Source organism: Triticum aestivum, chromosome 3B, assembly GCF_018294505.1.
Source record: "Triticum aestivum cultivar Chinese Spring chromosome 3B, IWGSC CS RefSeq v2.1, whole genome shotgun sequence".
Classification (NCBI taxonomy): Eukaryota; Viridiplantae; Streptophyta; class Magnoliopsida; order Poales; family Poaceae; genus Triticum; species Triticum aestivum.
The window spans coordinates 493,001,148-493,019,594 of NC_057801.1; the positions used below are offsets into that span (position 1 = coordinate 493,001,148).

General features: G+C 43.8%; 2 protein-coding genes across 2 annotated transcripts; both read right to left on the minus strand.

The window, feature by feature from the left end:
• Positions 1-10,495: 10,495 nt before the first annotated feature.
• On the minus strand, positions 10,496-11,908 carry LOC123070548 (uncharacterized). The gene is made up of 2 exons (XM_044493798.1): positions 11,396-11,908; positions 10,496-11,298 (listed from the first exon to the last, which is right to left on the minus strand). Exons 1-2 carry the CDS (start codon positions 11,558-11,560, stop codon positions 10,705-10,707), a joined length of 759 nt encoding a protein of 252 aa, XP_044349733.1. The 5' UTR covers positions 11,561-11,908; the 3' UTR covers positions 10,496-10,704.
• Positions 11,909-12,059: 151 nt separating this feature from the next.
• LOC123070547 (origin of replication complex subunit 4) lies at positions 12,060-16,977 on the minus strand. The gene is made up of 17 exons (XM_044493797.1): positions 16,651-16,977; positions 16,364-16,495; positions 16,177-16,267; positions 15,979-16,035; positions 15,713-15,760; positions 15,545-15,595; positions 15,408-15,451; positions 15,236-15,299; positions 14,930-15,016; positions 14,413-14,504; positions 14,232-14,313; positions 13,798-13,883; positions 13,603-13,712; positions 12,871-12,963; positions 12,717-12,781; positions 12,491-12,634; positions 12,060-12,376 (listed from the first exon to the last, which is right to left on the minus strand). Exons 1-17 carry the CDS (start codon positions 16,944-16,946, stop codon positions 12,335-12,337), a joined length of 1,584 nt encoding a protein of 527 aa, XP_044349732.1. The 5' UTR covers positions 16,947-16,977; the 3' UTR covers positions 12,060-12,334.
• Positions 16,978-18,447: the final 1,470 nt, after the last annotated feature.

The following is an 18,447-nucleotide window of genomic DNA, read 5'->3' on the forward strand; positions in this document are numbered from 1 at the left end:
GAGTTTGAGATTATTAAAGTATGAAACAGTTGCTTGGCTTGTCATCGGGGTTGTGCATGATTAAATACTTTGTGTGATGAAGATAGAGCAACAGCCAGACTATATAATTTTGTAGGGATAACTTTCTTTAGCCATGTTATTTTGAGAAGACATGATTACTTTGATTAGTATGCTTGAAGTATCACCATTTTCATGTTAATATGAACTTTTATTTTGTATCATTTGGATCTGAACATTCATGCCACAATAAAGAAAATTACATTGAGAATTATGCTAGGTAGCATTCCACATCAAAAATTTCTTTTTTACCATTTACTACTCGAGAACGAGTAGGAATTAAGCTTGGGGATGCTTGATATGTCTCCAACGTATCTATAATTTTTTATTGTTTCATGCTACTATATTACCCCTTTTGGATGTTTATGGGCTTTATTTTACACATTTATATCATTTTTGGGACTAACCTACTAACCGGAGGCCCAGCCCGTTTTGCTGTTCTTTTGCCTATTTCAGTATTTCGAAGAAAAGGAATATCAAACGGAGTCCAAACGGAATGAAGCCTTCGGGAGCGTGATTTTTGGAACGAACGTGATCCAGAGGACTTGGAGTGCAAGTCAAGAAGCAGTCGAGGCGGCCACGAGAGGGTAGGGCGCCCCCCCCCCCTATAGGGCGCGCCCCCCTGTCTCATGGGCCCCTCGGGCGGCCACCGACGTACTTCTTCCTCCTATATAAGCCTACGTACCCCGAAAACATCCAGGGAGCCACCGAAACACAATTTTCACCGCCGTAACCTTCTGTATCCGCGAGATCCCATCTTGGAGCCTTCGCCGGCGCTCCGCCGGAGGGGGAATCGACCACGGAGGATGATGTCTACTACACAACCTTCTCTGTGTAGACGTTGTTGGGCCTGCAAGTGCACAGGTTTGTAGGACAGTAGCAAATTTCCCTCAAGTGGATGACCTAATGTTTAGCAATCCGTAGGAGGCGTAGGATGAAGATGGTCTCTCTCAAACAACCCTGCAACCAAATAACAAAAAGTCTCTTGTGTCCCCAACACACCCAATACAATGGTAAATTGTATAGGTGCACTAGTTCGGCGAAGAGATGGTGATACAAGTGCAAAATGGATAGTAGATAAAGGTTTTTGTAATCTGAAAATATAAAAACAGCAAGGTAACTAAAGGTAAAAGTGAGCGTAAACGGTATTGCAATGATAGAAAACAAGGCCTAGGGTTCATACTTTCACTAGTGCAAGTTCTCTCAACAACAATAATATAGATAGATAATATGACAAGCCCTCAACATGCAACAAAGAGTCACTCCAAAGCCACTAATAGCGGAGAACAAACGTAGAGATTATGGTAGGGTACGAAACCACCTCAAAGTTATTCTTTCGGATCAATCTATAAAAGAGTTCGTACTAGAATAACACCTTAAGATACAAATCAACCAAAACCCTAATGTCACCTAGATACTCCATTGTCACCTCAAGTATCCGTGGGCATGATTATACGACATGCATCACACAATCTCAGATTCATTCAACCAACATAAAAGTACTTCAAAGAGTGCCCCAAAGTTTCTATCGGAGAGTCAAGAACGTGTGCCAACCCCTATGCATAGGTTTCCAATGTCACGAAACCCGCAAGTTTATCACCAAAACATACATCAATTGGCACATGATATCCTCACCATAGATAATCACGGCAAGACATACATCAAGTGTTCTCATAAAAGACTCAAACTGATAAGATAACTTCAAAGGGGAAACTCAATTCATCACAAGAGAGTAGAGGGGGAGAAACATCATAAGATTCAACTATAATAGCAAAGCTCGGGATACATCAAGATCGTGCCATGGGAACACGAGAGAGAGAGAGAGAGAGATCAAACACATAGCTACTGGTACATACCCTCAGCCCCAAGGGTGAACTACTCCCTCCTCGTCATGGATAGCGCTGGGATGATGAAGATGGCCATCGGTGATGGCAACCCCCTCCGACAGGGTGCCGAAACGGGCTCCCGAGAGGTTTTTGGTGGCTACAGAGGCTTGCGGCGGCGGAACTCCCGATCTATCTTCTGTTCTGGAAGTTTTAGGGTACATAGGTATATATGGGTGAAAGGAGTACGTCGGTGGAGCTACGGGGGGCCCACGAGGCAGGGTGCGCACCTGGGGGCGCGCCCCCACCCTCGTGGGCAGCCCGTATCTCCCCTGACGTGCACTCCAAGTTCCCTGGGTTGCTTTCCTTCCAAAAATAACTTCTCTAGTTGATTTCGTTCCGTTTTGACTCCGTCTGATATTCCTTTTCCTCGAAACACTGAAATAGGCATAAAACAGCAAATCTGGGCTGGGCCTCCGGTTAATAGGTTAGTCCCAAAAATAATATAAAAGTGGATAATAAAGCCCAATATTTCCCAAAACAGTAGATAAATTAGCATTGATCAATCAAAAATTATAGATACGTTGGAGACGTATCATGCATCCCCAAGCTTAATTCCTGCTCGTCCTCGAGTAGGTAAATGATAAAGAAAAGAATTTTTGATGCGGAGTGATACTTTGGCATAATTTCAATATAAATCTTCTTAATTGTGATACGAATATTCAGATCCGAAAGACTCAAGACAAAAGTTCATATTGACATAAAAAATAATAATACTTCAAGCATACTAATCAAAGCAATCATGTCTTCTCAAAATAACATGGCCAAAGAAAGTTATCCCTACAAAATCATATAGTCTAGCTATGCTCCATCTTCCCCACACAAAATATTTAAATCATGCACAACCCCGATGACAAGCCAAGCAATTGTTTCATACTTTAACATTCTCAAAACTTTTTCAATCTTCACGAATACATGAGCGTGAGCCATGGATATAGCACTATGTGGAATAGAAGGGTGGTTGTGGAGAAGACAAAAAGAGGGAAGATAGTCTCACATCAACTAGGCGTATGAACGGGCTATGGAGTTGCCCATCAATAGATATCAATGTGAGTGAGTAGGGATTGCCATACAACAGATGCACTAGAGCTATAAGTATATGAAAGCTCTACAAAAGAAACTAAGTGGGTGTGCATCCAACTTGCTTGCTCACAAAGACCTAGGGCATTTTGAGGAAGCCCATCATTGGAATATACAAGCCAAGTTCTATAATGAAAAATTCCCACTAGTATATGAAAGTGACAAAATGAGAGACTCTCTATCATGAAGATCTTGGTGCTACTTTGAAGCACAAGTGTGGTATAAGGATAGTAGCATTGTCCCTTCTCTCTTTTTCTCTCATTTTTTTATTTGGGCCTTTCTCTTCTTCTTTTTTTTGGCCTCTTTTTTTTTCTTTTCATCCGGAGTCTCATCCTGAATTATAGAGGAATCATAGTCTCCATCATCCTTTCCTCACTTGGGACAATGCTCTAATAATGATGATCATCACACTTTTATTTTTCTTACAACTCAACAATTACAACTCGATACTTAGAACAAAGTATGACTCTATATGAATGCCTACGGCGGTGTACCGGGATATGCAATGAATCATGAGTGACATGTATGAAAGAATTATGAACGGTGGCTTTGCCACAAATACAACGTTAACTACATGATCATGCTAGCAATATGACAATGATGGAGCGTGTCATAATAAACGGAGCGGTGGAAATTTGCATGGCAATATATCTCGGAATGGCTATGGAAATGCCATGATAGGTAGGTATGGTGGCTGTTTTGAGGAAGGTATATGGTGGGTGTATAATACCAGCGAAAAGTGTGCGGTATTAGAGAGGCTAGCAATGGTGGAAGGATGGGAAAAGTGCGTATAATCCATGGATTGGACTCAACATTAGTTAAAAAGAACTTATATACTTGTTGCAAAAATCTAGAAGTTATCAAAGCAAAGTATTACGTGCATGCTCCTAGGGGGATAGATTGGTAGGAAAAGACCATCGCTCGTCCCCGACCGCCACTCGTAAGGAAGACAATCAATAAATAAATCATGCTCCGAGTTCATCACATAACGGTTCACCATACGTGCATGCTACGGGAATCGCAAACTTCAACACAGGTATTCTTTAAATTCACAACTACTCAACTAGCACGACTTTGATATTATCACCTCCATATCTCAAAACAATTGTCAAGCATCAAACTTATCTTAGTATTCAACGCACTCATAAGAAAGTTTCACATATCTTGAATACCAAGTATATTAATATTAAGCAAATTACCATGCTATTAACGACTCTCAAAATAATCAAAGTGAAGTATGAGAGTTCATCTATTTCTTCAAAATAAAACTACCACCATGCTCTAAAAGATCTAAGTGAAGTACTAGAGCAAAAATTATCACGCTTAAAAGATATAAGTGAAGCACTATGAGCAAAACTATCAAGCTCAAAAGATATAAGTGAAGCACTATGAGCAAAACTATCAAGCTCAAAAGATATAAGTGAAGCACATAGAGTATTCTATCAAATTCCAATTCATGTATGGCTCTCTCAAAAGGTGTGTACAGAAAGGATGACTGTGGTAAACTAACAAGCAAAGACGCAAATAATACAAGACGCTCCAAGCAAAACACATATCATGTGGTGAATAAAAATATAGCTCCAAGTAAATTACCGATGGAAGTGGACGAAAGAGGGGATGCCTTCCGGGGCATCCCCAAGCTTTGACTTTTTGGTGTCCTTGGATTATCTTGGGGGTGCCATGGGCATCCCCAAGCTTAGGCTCTTGCCACTCCTTGTTCCATAATCCATCAAAAGAATTCACCCAAAACTTGAAAACTTCACAACACAAAACTCAACAGAAATCTCATGAGCTCCGTTAGAGAAAGAAAACAAAGAACTACTTAAGGTACTGTAATGAACTCATTCTTTATTTATATTGGTGTTAAACCTACTGTATTCCAACTTCTCTATGGTTTATAAACTATTTTACTAGCCATAGATTCATCAAAATAAGCAAACAACACACGTAAAACAGAATCTGTCAAAAACAGAACAGTTTGTAGCAATCTGTAACTAACGCAAACTTTTGGAACTCTAACAATTCTACCAAAATATGAAGTCCTGGAAATTTTGTTTATTGAACAGCAGAAAAAAGAATCAACGCAAAAGCACGTTCCTGTGATTTAACAAAATTATATTCGTGCGCACAAAGTTTCTATTTTTCAGCAGAATCAAATCAACTATCATCGTAGGTTATAATATAGAATCTACTTGGCACAAACACTAATTAAAACATAAAACCACATCCAAACAGAAGGTAGATGGATTATTTATTCCTAAACAGAAGCAAAAACAAAAAACACACAATAAAATTGGGTTGCCTCCCAACAAGCACTTTTCTTTAAAGCCTTTTAGCTAGGCATTGAATATTTTAATGATGCTCACAAGAAAGACAAGAATTGAAGCGCAAAGAGAGCATCATGAAATACGTGACAAACACATCTAAGTCTAACATACTTCCTATGCATAGGCATATTATAAGCAAACAAATTTGCAAGGCAAACAAAAACTAGCATATGCAAGGAATAAGAAAGAGACGATAACAATCTCAACATGACGAGAGGTAATTTAGTAACATGAAAATTTCTACAACCATATTTTCCTCTCTCATAATAATTACATGTAGGATCATAAGCAAATTCAACAAAATATCTATCACATAACATATTCTCAACACGATCCACATGCATGCAAAGTTGACACTCTTCCAAGATAGTGGGATTAACATTAACTAAAGTCATGACCTTTCCGAACCCACTTTTATCAAAAATATCATAAGATTGAACATACTCAAAATATGTGGGATCTAAAGTTGACACTCTTCCAAACCCACTTTCAATATTATTGCAAACACTATTATCAATCTCATATTCATCATGGGCTTAAATAAATTTTGAAGGTTGTAAGAAGAATCACCCCAATCATGATCATTGAAACAAGTAGTGGACATAGCAAAACTAGCATCCCCAAGCTTAGGGTTTTGCATATTATTAGCACAATTGACAACAAGAGAATTTATAGGAAAATCATTGCAATCATGCTTTTTATTCAAGGAGTTATCGTGAATCTCTTCATAAATTTCTTCATCATAATTTTCAGATTCACGAATTTCAAGCAAAACCTCATAAAGATAATCTAGTGCACTCAACTCACTAGCAATAGGTTCAACATAACTGGATCTCTTAAAGAGATTAGCAAGTGTATGAGGATCCATAAACTTTTAGCAAGCGAAGATGCAAGCAAAAAAGAAGGTACATGGAGACACAAGATCGAACGGAAGAGGGGCGAATAAAACGGCAAGGGTGAAGTGGGGGAGAGGAAAACGAGAGGCAAATGGCAAATAATGTAATGCGAGAGATAGGGATTGTGATGGGTACTTGGTTTTGTTGACTTGCTTGCGTGAGCCTCCCCGGCAACGGCGCCAGAAAAGAGCTTGATGTCTACTACACAATCTTCTTCTTGTAGACGTTGTTGGGCCTGCAAGTGCACAGGTTTGTAGGATAGTAGCAAATTTCCCTCAAGTGGATGACCTAAGGTTTATCAATCCGTAGGAGGCGTAGGATGAAGATGGTCTCTCTTAAACAACCCTGCAACCAAATAACAAAAAGTCTCTTGTGTCCCCAACACACCCAATACAATGGGAAATTGTATAGGTGCACTAGTTCGGCGAAGAGATGGTGATACAAGTGCAAAATAGATAGTAGATAAAGGTTTTTGTAATCTGAAAATATAAAAACAGCAAGGTAACTAAAGGTAAAAGTGAGCGTAAACGGTATGCAATGATAGGAAACAAGGCCTAGGGTTCATAATTTCACTAGTGCAAGTTCTCTCAACAATAATAACATAGATAGATAATATGGCAAGCCCTCAACATGCAACAAAGAGTCACTCCAGAGCCACTAATAGCGGAGAACAAACGTAGAGATTATGGTAGGGTACGAAACCACCTCAAAGTTATTCTTTTGGATCAATCTATAAAAGAGTTCGTACTAGAATAACACCTTAAGATACAAATCAACCAAAACCCTAATGTCACCTAGATACTCATTGTCACCTCAAGTATCCGTGGGCATGATTATACGACATGCATCACACAATCTTAGATTCATTCAACCAACATAAAAGTACTTCAAAGAGTGCCCCAAACTTTCTATCGGAGAGTCAAGAACGTGTGCCAACCCCTATGCATAGGTTTCCAATGTCACAAAACCCGCAAGTTGATCACCAAAACATACATCAAGTGGCACATGATATCCCATTGTCACCACAGATAATCACGGCAAGACATACATCAAGTGTTCTCATAAAAGACTCAAACTGATAAGATAACTTCAAAGGGGAAACTCAATTCATCACAAGAGAGTAGAGGGGGAGAAACATCATAAGATCCAACTACAATAGCAAAGCTCGGGATACATCAAGATCGTGCCATGGGAACACGAGAGAGAACACGAGAGAGAGAGAGAGAGAGATCAAACACATAGCTACTGGTACATACCCTCAGCCCCGAGGGTGAACTACTCCCTCCTCGTCATGGATAGCACCGGGATGATGAAGATGGGCACCGGTGATGGGATCGCCCTCCGGCAGGGTGCCGGAACAGGCTCCCGAGAGGTTTTTGGTGGCTATAGAGGCTTGCGGCGGCGGAACTCCCGATCTATCTTCTGTTCTGGAAGTTTTAGGGTACGTAGGTATATATGGGTGAAAGGAGTACGTCGGTGGAGCTACGGGGGCCCCACGAGGCAGGGGCGCGCCCGGGGGGGCGCCCCCCACCCTTGTGGGGAGCCCGTATCTCCCCTGATGTGCACTCCAAGTTCCCTGGGTTGCTTTCCTTCCAAAAATAACTTCTCCAGTTGATTTCGTTCCGTTTTGACTCCGTCTAATATTCCTTTTCCTCGAAACACTGAAATAGGCATAAAACAGCAAATCTGGGCTGGGCCTCCGGTTAATAGGTTAGTCCCAAAAATAATATAAAAGTGGATAATAAAGCCAAATATTGCCCAAAACAGTAGATAAAGTAGCATGGAGCAATCAAAAATTATAGATACATTGGAGACGTATCAGAGGGCTTCTACATCAACACCATAGCCCCTCCAATGAGTTGTGAGTAGTTTACCACAGACCTACGGGTCCATAGTTATTAGCTAGATGGCTTCTTCTCTCTTTTTGGTTCTCAGTACAATGTTCTCCCCCTCTCTTGTTGAGATCTATTCGATGTAAACTCTTTTTGCGGTGTGTTTGTCGAGATCCGATGAATTGTGGGTTTATGATCAAGTTTATCTATGAATAATATTTGAATCTTCTCTGAATTCTTTTATGTATGATTGAGTTATCTTTGCAAGTCTCTTCGAATTATCAGTTTGGTTTGGCCTACTAGATTGATCTTTCTTGCAATGGGAGAAGTGCTTAGCTTTGGGTTCAATCTTGCGGTGTCCTTTCCCCGTGACAGTAGGGGCAGCAAGGCACGTATTGTATTGTTGCCATCGAGGATAAAAAGATGGGGTTTATATCATATTGCATGAGTTTATCCCTCTACATCATATCATCTTGCTTAAGGTGTTACTCTGTTCTTTGTGAACTTAATACTCTAGATGCAGGCAGGAGTCGGTCGATGTGTGGAGTAATAGTAGTAGATGCAGGCAGGAGTCGGTCTACTTGTTGCGGACGTGATGCCTATATACATGATCATGCCTAGATAATCTCATAATTATTTGCTTTTCTATCAATTGCTCGACAGTAATTTGTTCACCCACCATAATACTTATGCTATCTTGGGAGAAGCCACTAGTGAAATCTATGGCCCCCGGGTCTATCTCTTATCATATTTTGCTTCCAATCTACTTTTATTTGCATCTTTACTTTTTGCATCTATATTATAAAATACCAAAAATATATTTATCTTATCATACTATCTCTATTAGATCTCACTTTCGCAAGTGGCCGTGAAGGGATTGACAACCCCTTTATTGTGTTGGTTGCGAGTTCTTTGTTTGTTTCTGTAGGTGCGTGGGACTTTTGAGGAGCCTCCTACTGGATTGATACCTTGGTTCTCAAAACTGAGGGAAATACTTACGCTACTATTGCTGCATCACCCTTTCCTCTTCAAGGAAAACCAACGCAAGCTCAAGACGTAGGATGCTGCATCTACCTTGCCCGGTCTAGCTGTCGTCGACGCCACCACAACGCCAGACAACGCCACCATCCCGTGCGAGTCCATCATCACACGCCCACCAGCGAGACCCCGATGCTCCATGCCGCTGAGACCCGCCAATGTCGATGTTCCAGATGCCACGCCGCTCCTCCGTCGCGAACACCACCTGCTGCACACTGGTCCCATCCCCTCCGCCTGCAGTTCCTCTAACCGAGCACCCAAACGCCCCAGGCGGCGCCTCCAAGAAGGGTACGACACACGCAGTGCTGCCGCCACCCAATCTAAGGAGATTTTGGGTTTTCACCCGGGCATGGGGTCCAGGTAGAGGGCAGGGACCTCGACGGCGCCCGCAAGTAGGAGAACGGCGACCGTGGTCGTCGCCACCGTCGGGATGAACGAGTCATCCAGAGTTTCCTCCGCTCCGATGTCACCTCTACCAACCCCCGTGAACGCACCAGGGCCGATGACCGCGATCGTAAGCCACAAAAGGGCGGCGGGAGAAGGCCTGCAGCGCGGAGGAGATCCACCGGTAAGTCACCACCCACACGGTCAAGATGTCGTCCATCCACCCCTCACGAACATCGCCAGCCGAGGGCGGCATCGCCATGCCTAACAAGGCCGCCACCCGAAGTCCAGGTTCCTCCATGATGGCCGGAGTGGCGAGATCCGCCACGAGCGACGAGATCGGGCACCGCGCGGCCGACGCCATCGCCCAAGCCCGCTGTCGGTCGATGCCGCCGCCGCCGGGAGTCCGCACGCTGCCGGGAGTCCCACCGAACGAGCTAGCAAGCTCCTGGATCCATCCGGCCATGAATGAGCTAGCTAGCAAGCTCCTCAATCCAGCCGGCCGTGGACGAGCTAGCTAGCTCCCGGATCCATCCCGCCACGGTCGAGCTAGCTAGCTCCTGGATCCATCCGGCAACGGAGGAGCTGGCTCCTGGATCGATTCGGCGACTATGGCGGATGACGGGGGCTGACTATGAACACGGATGAGAGGAAGAAGAAGACGTGAGGAAGAATATACATGAATATTCGGTTTTATAGTCCTAGTTTAAGGGGTCTGTTCGGCCGCAGCTCAAACCGACCCTTAAAATGTGTTTTCCGCAAACTGAATACCGCGTTTTCAGTTCCGCGGTTTAAGGGGTTTGCTAGAGATGCTCTAACAACACATGCACGTGAGCACGTCTTGGCTTAGTTTGATACCTTAAAGCGATTTAAACAGTACACAGTAAAAAATCATATTTTTTTTAAAAAAATTAGTATTTGTTTTGAATTTTCTCTTAACCGGGTGCAGCAGGTGAGCCGGGGCATAGAAATGGATATTCGAATAATTAGAAGTATTATAGTTAGATGAAATTCCACAGAAACAAGTAATGTAATCCGGCTATAAATCATGCGCGGTAAGTCCACACGGGGGCACGGAAACCTGCTCACTACCCACTTCCTGCTGCATGTCGTCGTTTCTACCACTGATCTCTGTACCAACTCAGCAAAAGATCATCACATCGTCTCCCGAGTTTGTTTCGTCCGGACACTCTCGATGCGGCAAAGCTCACACGGCGCCATCTTTGCGGGCGCCCCTTTCGCCTTCGCCGTGCATGTGCTGTATCCCCTTGGCGTAGTCCGCGGAGGTGTCGAGGAAGTAGAGCAGCGCGCACATGAGGACGCTGCAGGCGAGCATCGGGATGGGGCCGAAGGTCCACATGAAGAGCGCGAGGGACACGTAGAAGGCGCGGAGGCCGAGCGACCAGGCGTGGCTGCCGCGGTTCACCGTGCGCGCCACGTACGCCCTGAACTGCTCCGCCGCGCCGCCGTCGTCCTCGTCTCCCCCCGGCGGCAGGCCCAGCAGGAAGCTGGCGTGCGCGTACAGCCGGATGGCCTGCACGTTGCACACGAAGGCGAGCATGAAGCAGAGCGAGATGGCCAGGTACTTGACCGCGAACACCCGCCCCGTCTTGCTCCCGTACACCAGCAGCGGCGACGACGACGAGGAGGGCGAGGGCGCCGCCGGGGAGCGGCCCGCCGTGGCGCCGATGAAGACGCTGATGACGGAGACGAGCGTGATGGCCGTCGTGGCCAGCACCGTGGACGCCATGATGTTGTTCCGCAGCGTCTGCACGGCCAGCACCCCGTTCTTCTCCGTGTTCTGATCCGCGCTCAGAGAAACGGCCGTGAGCCGAGTTAGAATCGTTATTGCTCACAAGGGGAGATGGGGAATTTTTTGGGGCGGTGGTGGTACCGACGGCCATCATGACGGCGATCCAGCGCTTCCGGGCGAGGGCGTTGAGGCCGACGACGGTGCGGGTCGGGTGGCGCAGGATGGCGTGGAGGAGCCACAGGTGGTAGCCGGCCAGCACCGCCAGCCCCAGGGGCACCAGCACCAGATCAAGATCCTCCTCCCGAACCATTGGCTCGATCCTCTCTTTGCTTCTTCTTCTTCTCCGCACAATCTCTCTGTCTCTTCTGAGCTGGAATCAGAACAGAACGAAATACCTTTGTACTACCGGGTAGCACGAATACTACCACCAAAGGAAGGAAGGAAGCAACCTCGCCAGGGGTCACGAGCGAAGCGATTCCCCGGCGAATAGCGATCACGCCTCCGGATGCCTCGATGGACATGACATAGCATGCGTGGTTCAGTTGCTCTCGACTTCGCAGCTTGACAGGTGCGAGTGCCTGGATCGACCCACGTGGCACGTACTACACCTTTGCTGGCGCAGTGCTGGTTCAACTTGGACTCGTCGCCAGCACGCACCCAACAAAGTGGCGGTGGTAATTACTTTGGAATAAATTCCACATTCACCAGCTTCAGCGATCTCACTTTACGGCCAAGTTTGATGTAGGTGGTTTCATGATCATCATGTGATCTTACAAAAAATAGGTAGGGCATGACCCACATTAATGAAGTGATAGATAAAACGAAAGCTTTTTTTTTTCTTTCAGCAATGAAGCGATCTCGCTTAACGACCAAGTTTGCTGCAATTTTACATGTTCACATCCCCCATCCGCAGCAATTGATGAAGCACACCCACTACCTCACATGATCGCTGCTCAAAACGACTGGCCAAGTCACTGCTGCATCAGTCTACACGTCCAAGTTTGTAATTTTGCAGCTTTCTAAACCATTACTACTTGAACCACTGAAACGGCGTCACAGTTCAGCAAACACATAGGAACCTCTTCTACATATATCTTTCACGGTCAAGCAGCTTTTGCAGTACAGCCTGCAAAGCAATCAAGAGAAACACCATCATTCGCAAAATGTGGACAGCCCATTAATCTCTGCATGTTGTGAATAAGCAATGCCAGGCAGAACAGAGATAAATAGTTGCACGTACGGGGCAGGTAGTGTTTAACTTGAGGGATTGTGCGAGCTCGCGAGAAGATATCAGAAGTTTGACAGGCCGATATTCAAGTGCCACATTTCTCCCTTTTGAGTCCGCAAAGGTGATCAACTCGCGATCCAAAAGATGTTCAAAAGCCTGCAGCAGTGAAGCATGTGAGCTTTTTGGACATTAGATACAGTACAACTATCATTAGTTCTCGATAATGCCAAATACTTACCCTGAAGCAAACAGTGGTTGCATACTTATCAGAAGTTTTGTAGGCATCCTGTATGGATTTGTATTCTGACATACAGCCAGTCCATCAACCATTCAACCGTCAGTTTTTTTGTGTAAGGCTGATCATGAAGGGAGGAGAGAAAATTATACTGTACCTTTTATTATAGTGTTGAAGTTGTACGACTTCTGCTCCTTATCTTCTAGTCTGTTCATGCATACAAGTATGTACAGTTCCAAAATCGACAGATCTGGCATCAAAATTTAGTGGCATGGATGTGATGCTATTGCATTGTTGCAACTTGATATACTGAACACGAAATGATAAAAATGAGAGCAAGCTCAGGGCAACAGTATAACATGTTTGTTGATTTTTCTTAGCATGTCTTCTTTAGTATCTAAATCACTAGAAAGAACCCTACAAACGTGGAGAAAATTAGGCAGGTACCACTCCCAAAAAAAGAAATTGGACAGATACTACTCCAAAAGTACCTCTTTGCTAAGTACCATTCCAAACAGTAAAACAACATGGAAATGCTATTAACACAACCTTTTCCATCTATAATCACCGTTAGTGCCCCAACTAGTGTGAAGAATGATTAGTCCATTTTGACTTTAAACCTAATTTCCATTGAGTGGTGTTCTAATCCCAAACATATTCAACCTAGACACAATCCAGCCAAACTCATACCAACCCCCATTTTGTCGTACTAAATCATGGTAAGTACATGTAGAAAAAAGGACCTAACTACGAGGTCAACAAGATCATAAAACACCACTAATAGTAGTAGACTAATAAGTTTTTCATAATTTTTGTGTTGTTTGAAATGACACTGAAATAATACTTAGTAAAAAGCTGTCAGTAAATTAAGGCCAACAAACAAAGAGACCTTGCAAACTGTCCATCTTGGGTTGCCTCTGCATGGAGGAAAGCGCATTCGTAAAGCATTCCATTGACAGAAGTCCAGATTCCATATCCATATATGACACCACTCTGAAGCTGAAAATTTTCCACATTTAGTTAATAACCAAAATCTTGAAATTGTGAAGAGGAAAAGGACCAAACAAACTGCTGAAAAACCTACAGAAATCTCAGGATGTTGCTGGTTGTTGCATCTGTATCCGTGAGAGAGTCGAGAATTCCTTTAAACTTCTTATTGCTGAAAATGCTCTACGGCATATAGGATAACAGAAATTTAACACAATTTGTTTTGCATAATGGAACAACGGAAATATGCCTCGCCTCAAGGCAACTTACTGGAATGATAGCATATATACAGTTCTGCTCACTCTTAACAATTCTACAGTCCCCACCATGTCTTTCTTAGTTCTTTTAGCAACGTCATATATCAAACATAAGACCTTACTCTTAAGAGACCAGATTTTTTTATTATCTAACATGATCATGTTCTATTATTAGTTCAGTACTACCAAGTAAGACGAGAACAAACATTCAAAGAAATGACCAATACTGGTCTGCAAGCATATGCAGTGAAAGGTTACATTGTAGAAAGGATACAGTAAGCATTGAATTGTACTCCGTAACGTAGTTTGTTGGTAAGCTCGAGCCTTTGTCTAGCATTAGCAGATGTTCCATTAACCTGTAGCACCTCAACTGTTAAAAGGTTGTTTAAAGAAGAGAACTAGATCAACAATGCATTATCACTGGAAGAGAAAAACTGAGAAAGCACAAGACAGACCTCTGTATATCATCCAATGAAGAAGGAACAAAAAGAAGCTTCCTATGAGAGAAGCGAGATCGAACTCTTTTTTCTAGCAATTGATCTGCATCCTACAAGAAAACATATTTACAAAGCATGACCGCTTGAGCAACTACTCCAACTGGACTTTTCCAATACACTGCGGATAAAGGAAATTGCATGTTTCCTATGGAACTACAGAATTGAAAGTCAAATTATGATCCACTTCAATCCTCCTTCAACATATCAAGCATGTCCTCATTTGCTGATAGAAAACTACATGGTACCTCAATCCAACTTCAGCGCTAGTGTAATATTGTCAAACTGCATGTGAAGTATGCTGCTGACGTACAATGGCTACTATTACACCATCAAGTGTTTATTATTACTAAGAAAATAAGAATTTGGGGCCAGCATTGTGCATCCATACACAAAACAAGAAATCGACTCATAAGAAATAGTTCTCCGACTTGCTTGGTGAAAATGCGACTAAAGCATGAGAAAGCTCAGTCCATACCAATCGGCAACTCATACCAATGACGACAGCTTGTGATGTAAGAGATTGCATTGCATCAAGTAAGCTATAGAGTAACCGCTGCTTCCCCTGTAATAGAACATCATGAACATCAGCCATCCTCTCATGTAAAAATGCCAGTAGCGGTACATGAAAGCATGTTATGACCTTTTCTGTTTACAATTAGACAACTCATGACACACATTCGTGTGAAAATTAATGCAGCTGATATTCAATAAAATGGACAGCGATTGGGAGTTAAATGCGGTATAGGAGCACAAGGCATGTACAAAGTATATTCATTTCAACCTGAGCAAAGAGGTCAAACTCTTCCAGGACAAAAATTACTGTCTTGTGAGCTAGTCCACACTCTCTACAGAAGAGAAAGATATAAATGAGCACTCATAAAATTACACAGAAACTGAAATAAGGAGTATCACTTTATACTGAGAAGTGTTCATCATTTGAATGCAGTACTGACCGTAACATGTCAATCATGAATTCAGTGTTGTCATCTGAAGAAGCCTAAATAAGAAGACTTTCAATCTACCTTCAGCCCATTTGAAATGGCAGAACGAAAAAATCATTGAGTAAAGGAAAAAGTAGACGAGTATGCACCATTTTGGAAAATGACAACTGATGCTCCAGACACAGCTGCCTGGCAATTTCCTAAAAACACAAGTTAGCAAAAATATCAGCATGGCCCAGTAACGGGCGCGAGTTGAGAAGGTGCCACATAAAGATTGGAAGAAAGTGAGCTTTGATATATTCAGCGGAAGTGCTAACCTTTGTAGCGCAGTTGTCATCACTATGTAACATGCCATTCAGCCTGATCTGAAAACATTACATAATTATCAACCTGAAGAGCAAGTTTAACAAGCGAGTAAATGGCTAAATGCTATTGCTCTTAATAGAAAAAGAGAGCAGTAGATTTGAGAACACACAAGGAAAAAATTGAGCAGGTTCACTTTTGTGAGATGCAAATAAAGCATCGGTTGCGTTTCACGTAATGATTAATCAGGCACATTTGTAGTGACACATTGTAGCCATACCACAGATATGGCATCAGGATGTTCCTCCTTCAGGTCCCCCAGAACCATATCGAGGACCTGTAAAGAAATAAAACATGAGCCTCCCAACTGAGAACAAAACAATCAGTACATAGTGCCAATTGCGCACATGCACATTTCATCAAACAAGACACCTGCAGTTCGGTGAGTCAGGAAAGGGGGGAGAAAAGGGAACCTCACCGCTCCTTTACCGCAGCCGCGGGGTCCGAGGAGGAGGACCGAGTTGTTGCAGGCCTCGGAGACGGAGCTGGACACGAGGTACTTCAGCTTGCTGCGCAACACAATACCGAACGCGCCGGTTAGAGATGAGTTCGTGGCTATTTCTGGCGATGCGCGATGGGGCGGGTATGGGATCGATTCGGCTCACCTGTAGTTGGTGTCGGGCGAGGATCTGAGACGGGAATGGACGAAGGCCGGGTCGCAGAGCCGGCCGCGCAGCACTGCCTGTGCTTGACTCGCCACGGGCGCCGCCGCCGTCGCCGCTGCCATGGGAGTTGAGCTGTTGGCAGTGGCGGAGCCAAGATTGAAGTAAACCCCGGTGAAAAACTAGAAAAAAAATAACTCATATGAAAGCATCACACAGTATGGGAGCCGATGGGAAAAAATCTCTTGATTTCTATACAAAGCATCACACAGAAGAAGCGTCGCGCGGACCTGCCGAGCTGCGGAGGAGGAGGGGGGCGGGGCGGCGACCAGGAGAGCCTGCAGCGCGACGGACAGCGAACTGGGGCAGCCGGGAAGGCGGCACCGCGGCAGGCGAGGGCAAGAGCAGCGGTGTGCGCGGGAGACGGAGGCAGCCGAGGAGCGGCGGCGCGGCGCGTGCGCTGATGGAAAGTTGTAAACGAGCCAAGCCCTGTGGTTAGTGGTGCGTGGGCCTCCGCCTCGGCCTTGAGCCAGAATGGGCCTGCACCCAGCGTCAAATAGTTGAGGAAACGCACAGGGGCGTGCATATGGGCGAACCCAGTTCGGCGCGGCGCGTTCATCCAGTTTCCAGTGATTTTTTTTCCCTTGGTCTCTTCAGTTTGCACAGGTTTTTATTCATAAAATACACCTAAAAAAAGGTTTTTATTCATAAAAAAGAAAATATTTTAAATTTTTGAGTATTTCTTTTACTTTTTTTTAAGTATGTGAACATTCTTTTAGAAACAATCTCATCAGCTCCCATTTATATTCCCCGCAAAAAAATATCATTTCCCGCTTATATGTTATCGTCGTTAATGGATTAATGAATAGTTTTACTTGCTAACCAGCCATCATATCAGCGCATACAAGGGTATTGTTAAGAGATAGTTAGTTGATTTATCTCTGTAATCTATCCTTATCTCCTTCCCTTGTATATCTCTCCCGTATGGTTAGATTGTAACCACCGGAACTCTTGTACTACAAGTCATATCAATATATATACATGCGGGTCGCCATGTTACGGTGATTGAGACGCTTAAACCATTATTCAACATGGTATTCAGAGAAGGACTCTTCCACCTCGTCTAGCTCGTTCCCATCTACCCTCCATCGACAGAAACCTATCCCTAGTTTGTTTCCATCTACCCTCCATCGACAGAAACCTACCTTCTGTTGGAAATATGCCCTAGAGGCAATAATAAAATGGTTATTATTATATTTTCTTATTCATGATAATTGTCTATTGTTCATGCTATAATTGTATTAACCGGAAACCGTAATACATGTGTGAATACAAAGACCACAACATGTCCCTAGTGAGCCTCTAGTTGACTAGCTCGTTGATCAATAGATGGTTATAGTTTCCTGACCATGGACATTAGATGTCGTTAATAACGGGATCACATCATTAGGAGAATGATGTGATGGACAAGACTCAATCCTAAGCATAGCACAAGATCGTGTAGTTCATTTGCTAAGAGCTTTTCTAATGTCAAGTATCATTTCCCTAGACCATGAGATTGTGCAACTCCCGGATACCGTAGGAATGCTTTGGGTGTACCAAATGTCACAACGTAACTCGGTGGCTATAAAGGTGCTCTACAGGTATCTCCAAAAGTGTCTGTTGCGTTGGCATGAATCGAGACTGGGATTTGTCACTCCGTATGACGGAGAGGTATCTCTGGGCCCACTCGGTAATGCATCATCATAATGAGCTCAATGTGACTAAGGAGTTAGTCACGGGATCATGCATTATGGAACGAGTAAAGAGACTTGCCAGTAACGAGATTGAACGAGGTATTGGGATACCGACGATCGAATCTCGGGCAAGTAACATACCGGTTGACAAAGGGAATTGTATACGTGATTGATTGAATCCCCGACATCGTGGTTCATCCGATGAGATCATCGTGGAACATGTGGGAGCCAACATGGGTATCCAGATCCCGCTGTTGGTTATTGGCCGGGGAGATGTATTGGTCATGTCTGCATGATTCCCGAACCCGTAGGGTCTACACACTTAAGGTTCGGTGACGCTAGAGTTGTTAT

Excerpts from the sequence above, each read along its gene's own strand:
- LOC123070547 (XM_044493797.1), bottom strand. The coding sequence starts at position 16,946 with ATGCACGCCCCTGTGCGTTTCCTCAACTATTTGACGCTGGGTGCAGGC. Across the intron at positions 15,300-15,407 it reads TTCATGATTGACATGTTACG|AGAGTGTGGACTAGCTCACA; the intron begins GTCAGTACTGCA and ends TCTCTTCTGTAG. Across the intron at positions 13,713-13,797 it reads AGCAACATCCTGAGATTTCT|CTTCAGAGTGGTGTCATATA; the intron begins GTAGGTTTTTCA and ends GAAAATTTTCAG.
- LOC123070548 (XM_044493798.1), bottom strand. The coding sequence starts at position 11,560 with ATGGTTCGGGAGGAGGATCTTGATCTGGTGCTGGTGCCCCTGGGGCTG. Across the intron at positions 11,299-11,395 it reads GGATCGCCGTCATGATGGCC|AACACGGAGAAGAACGGGGT; the intron begins GTCGGTACCACC and ends AGCGCGGATCAG.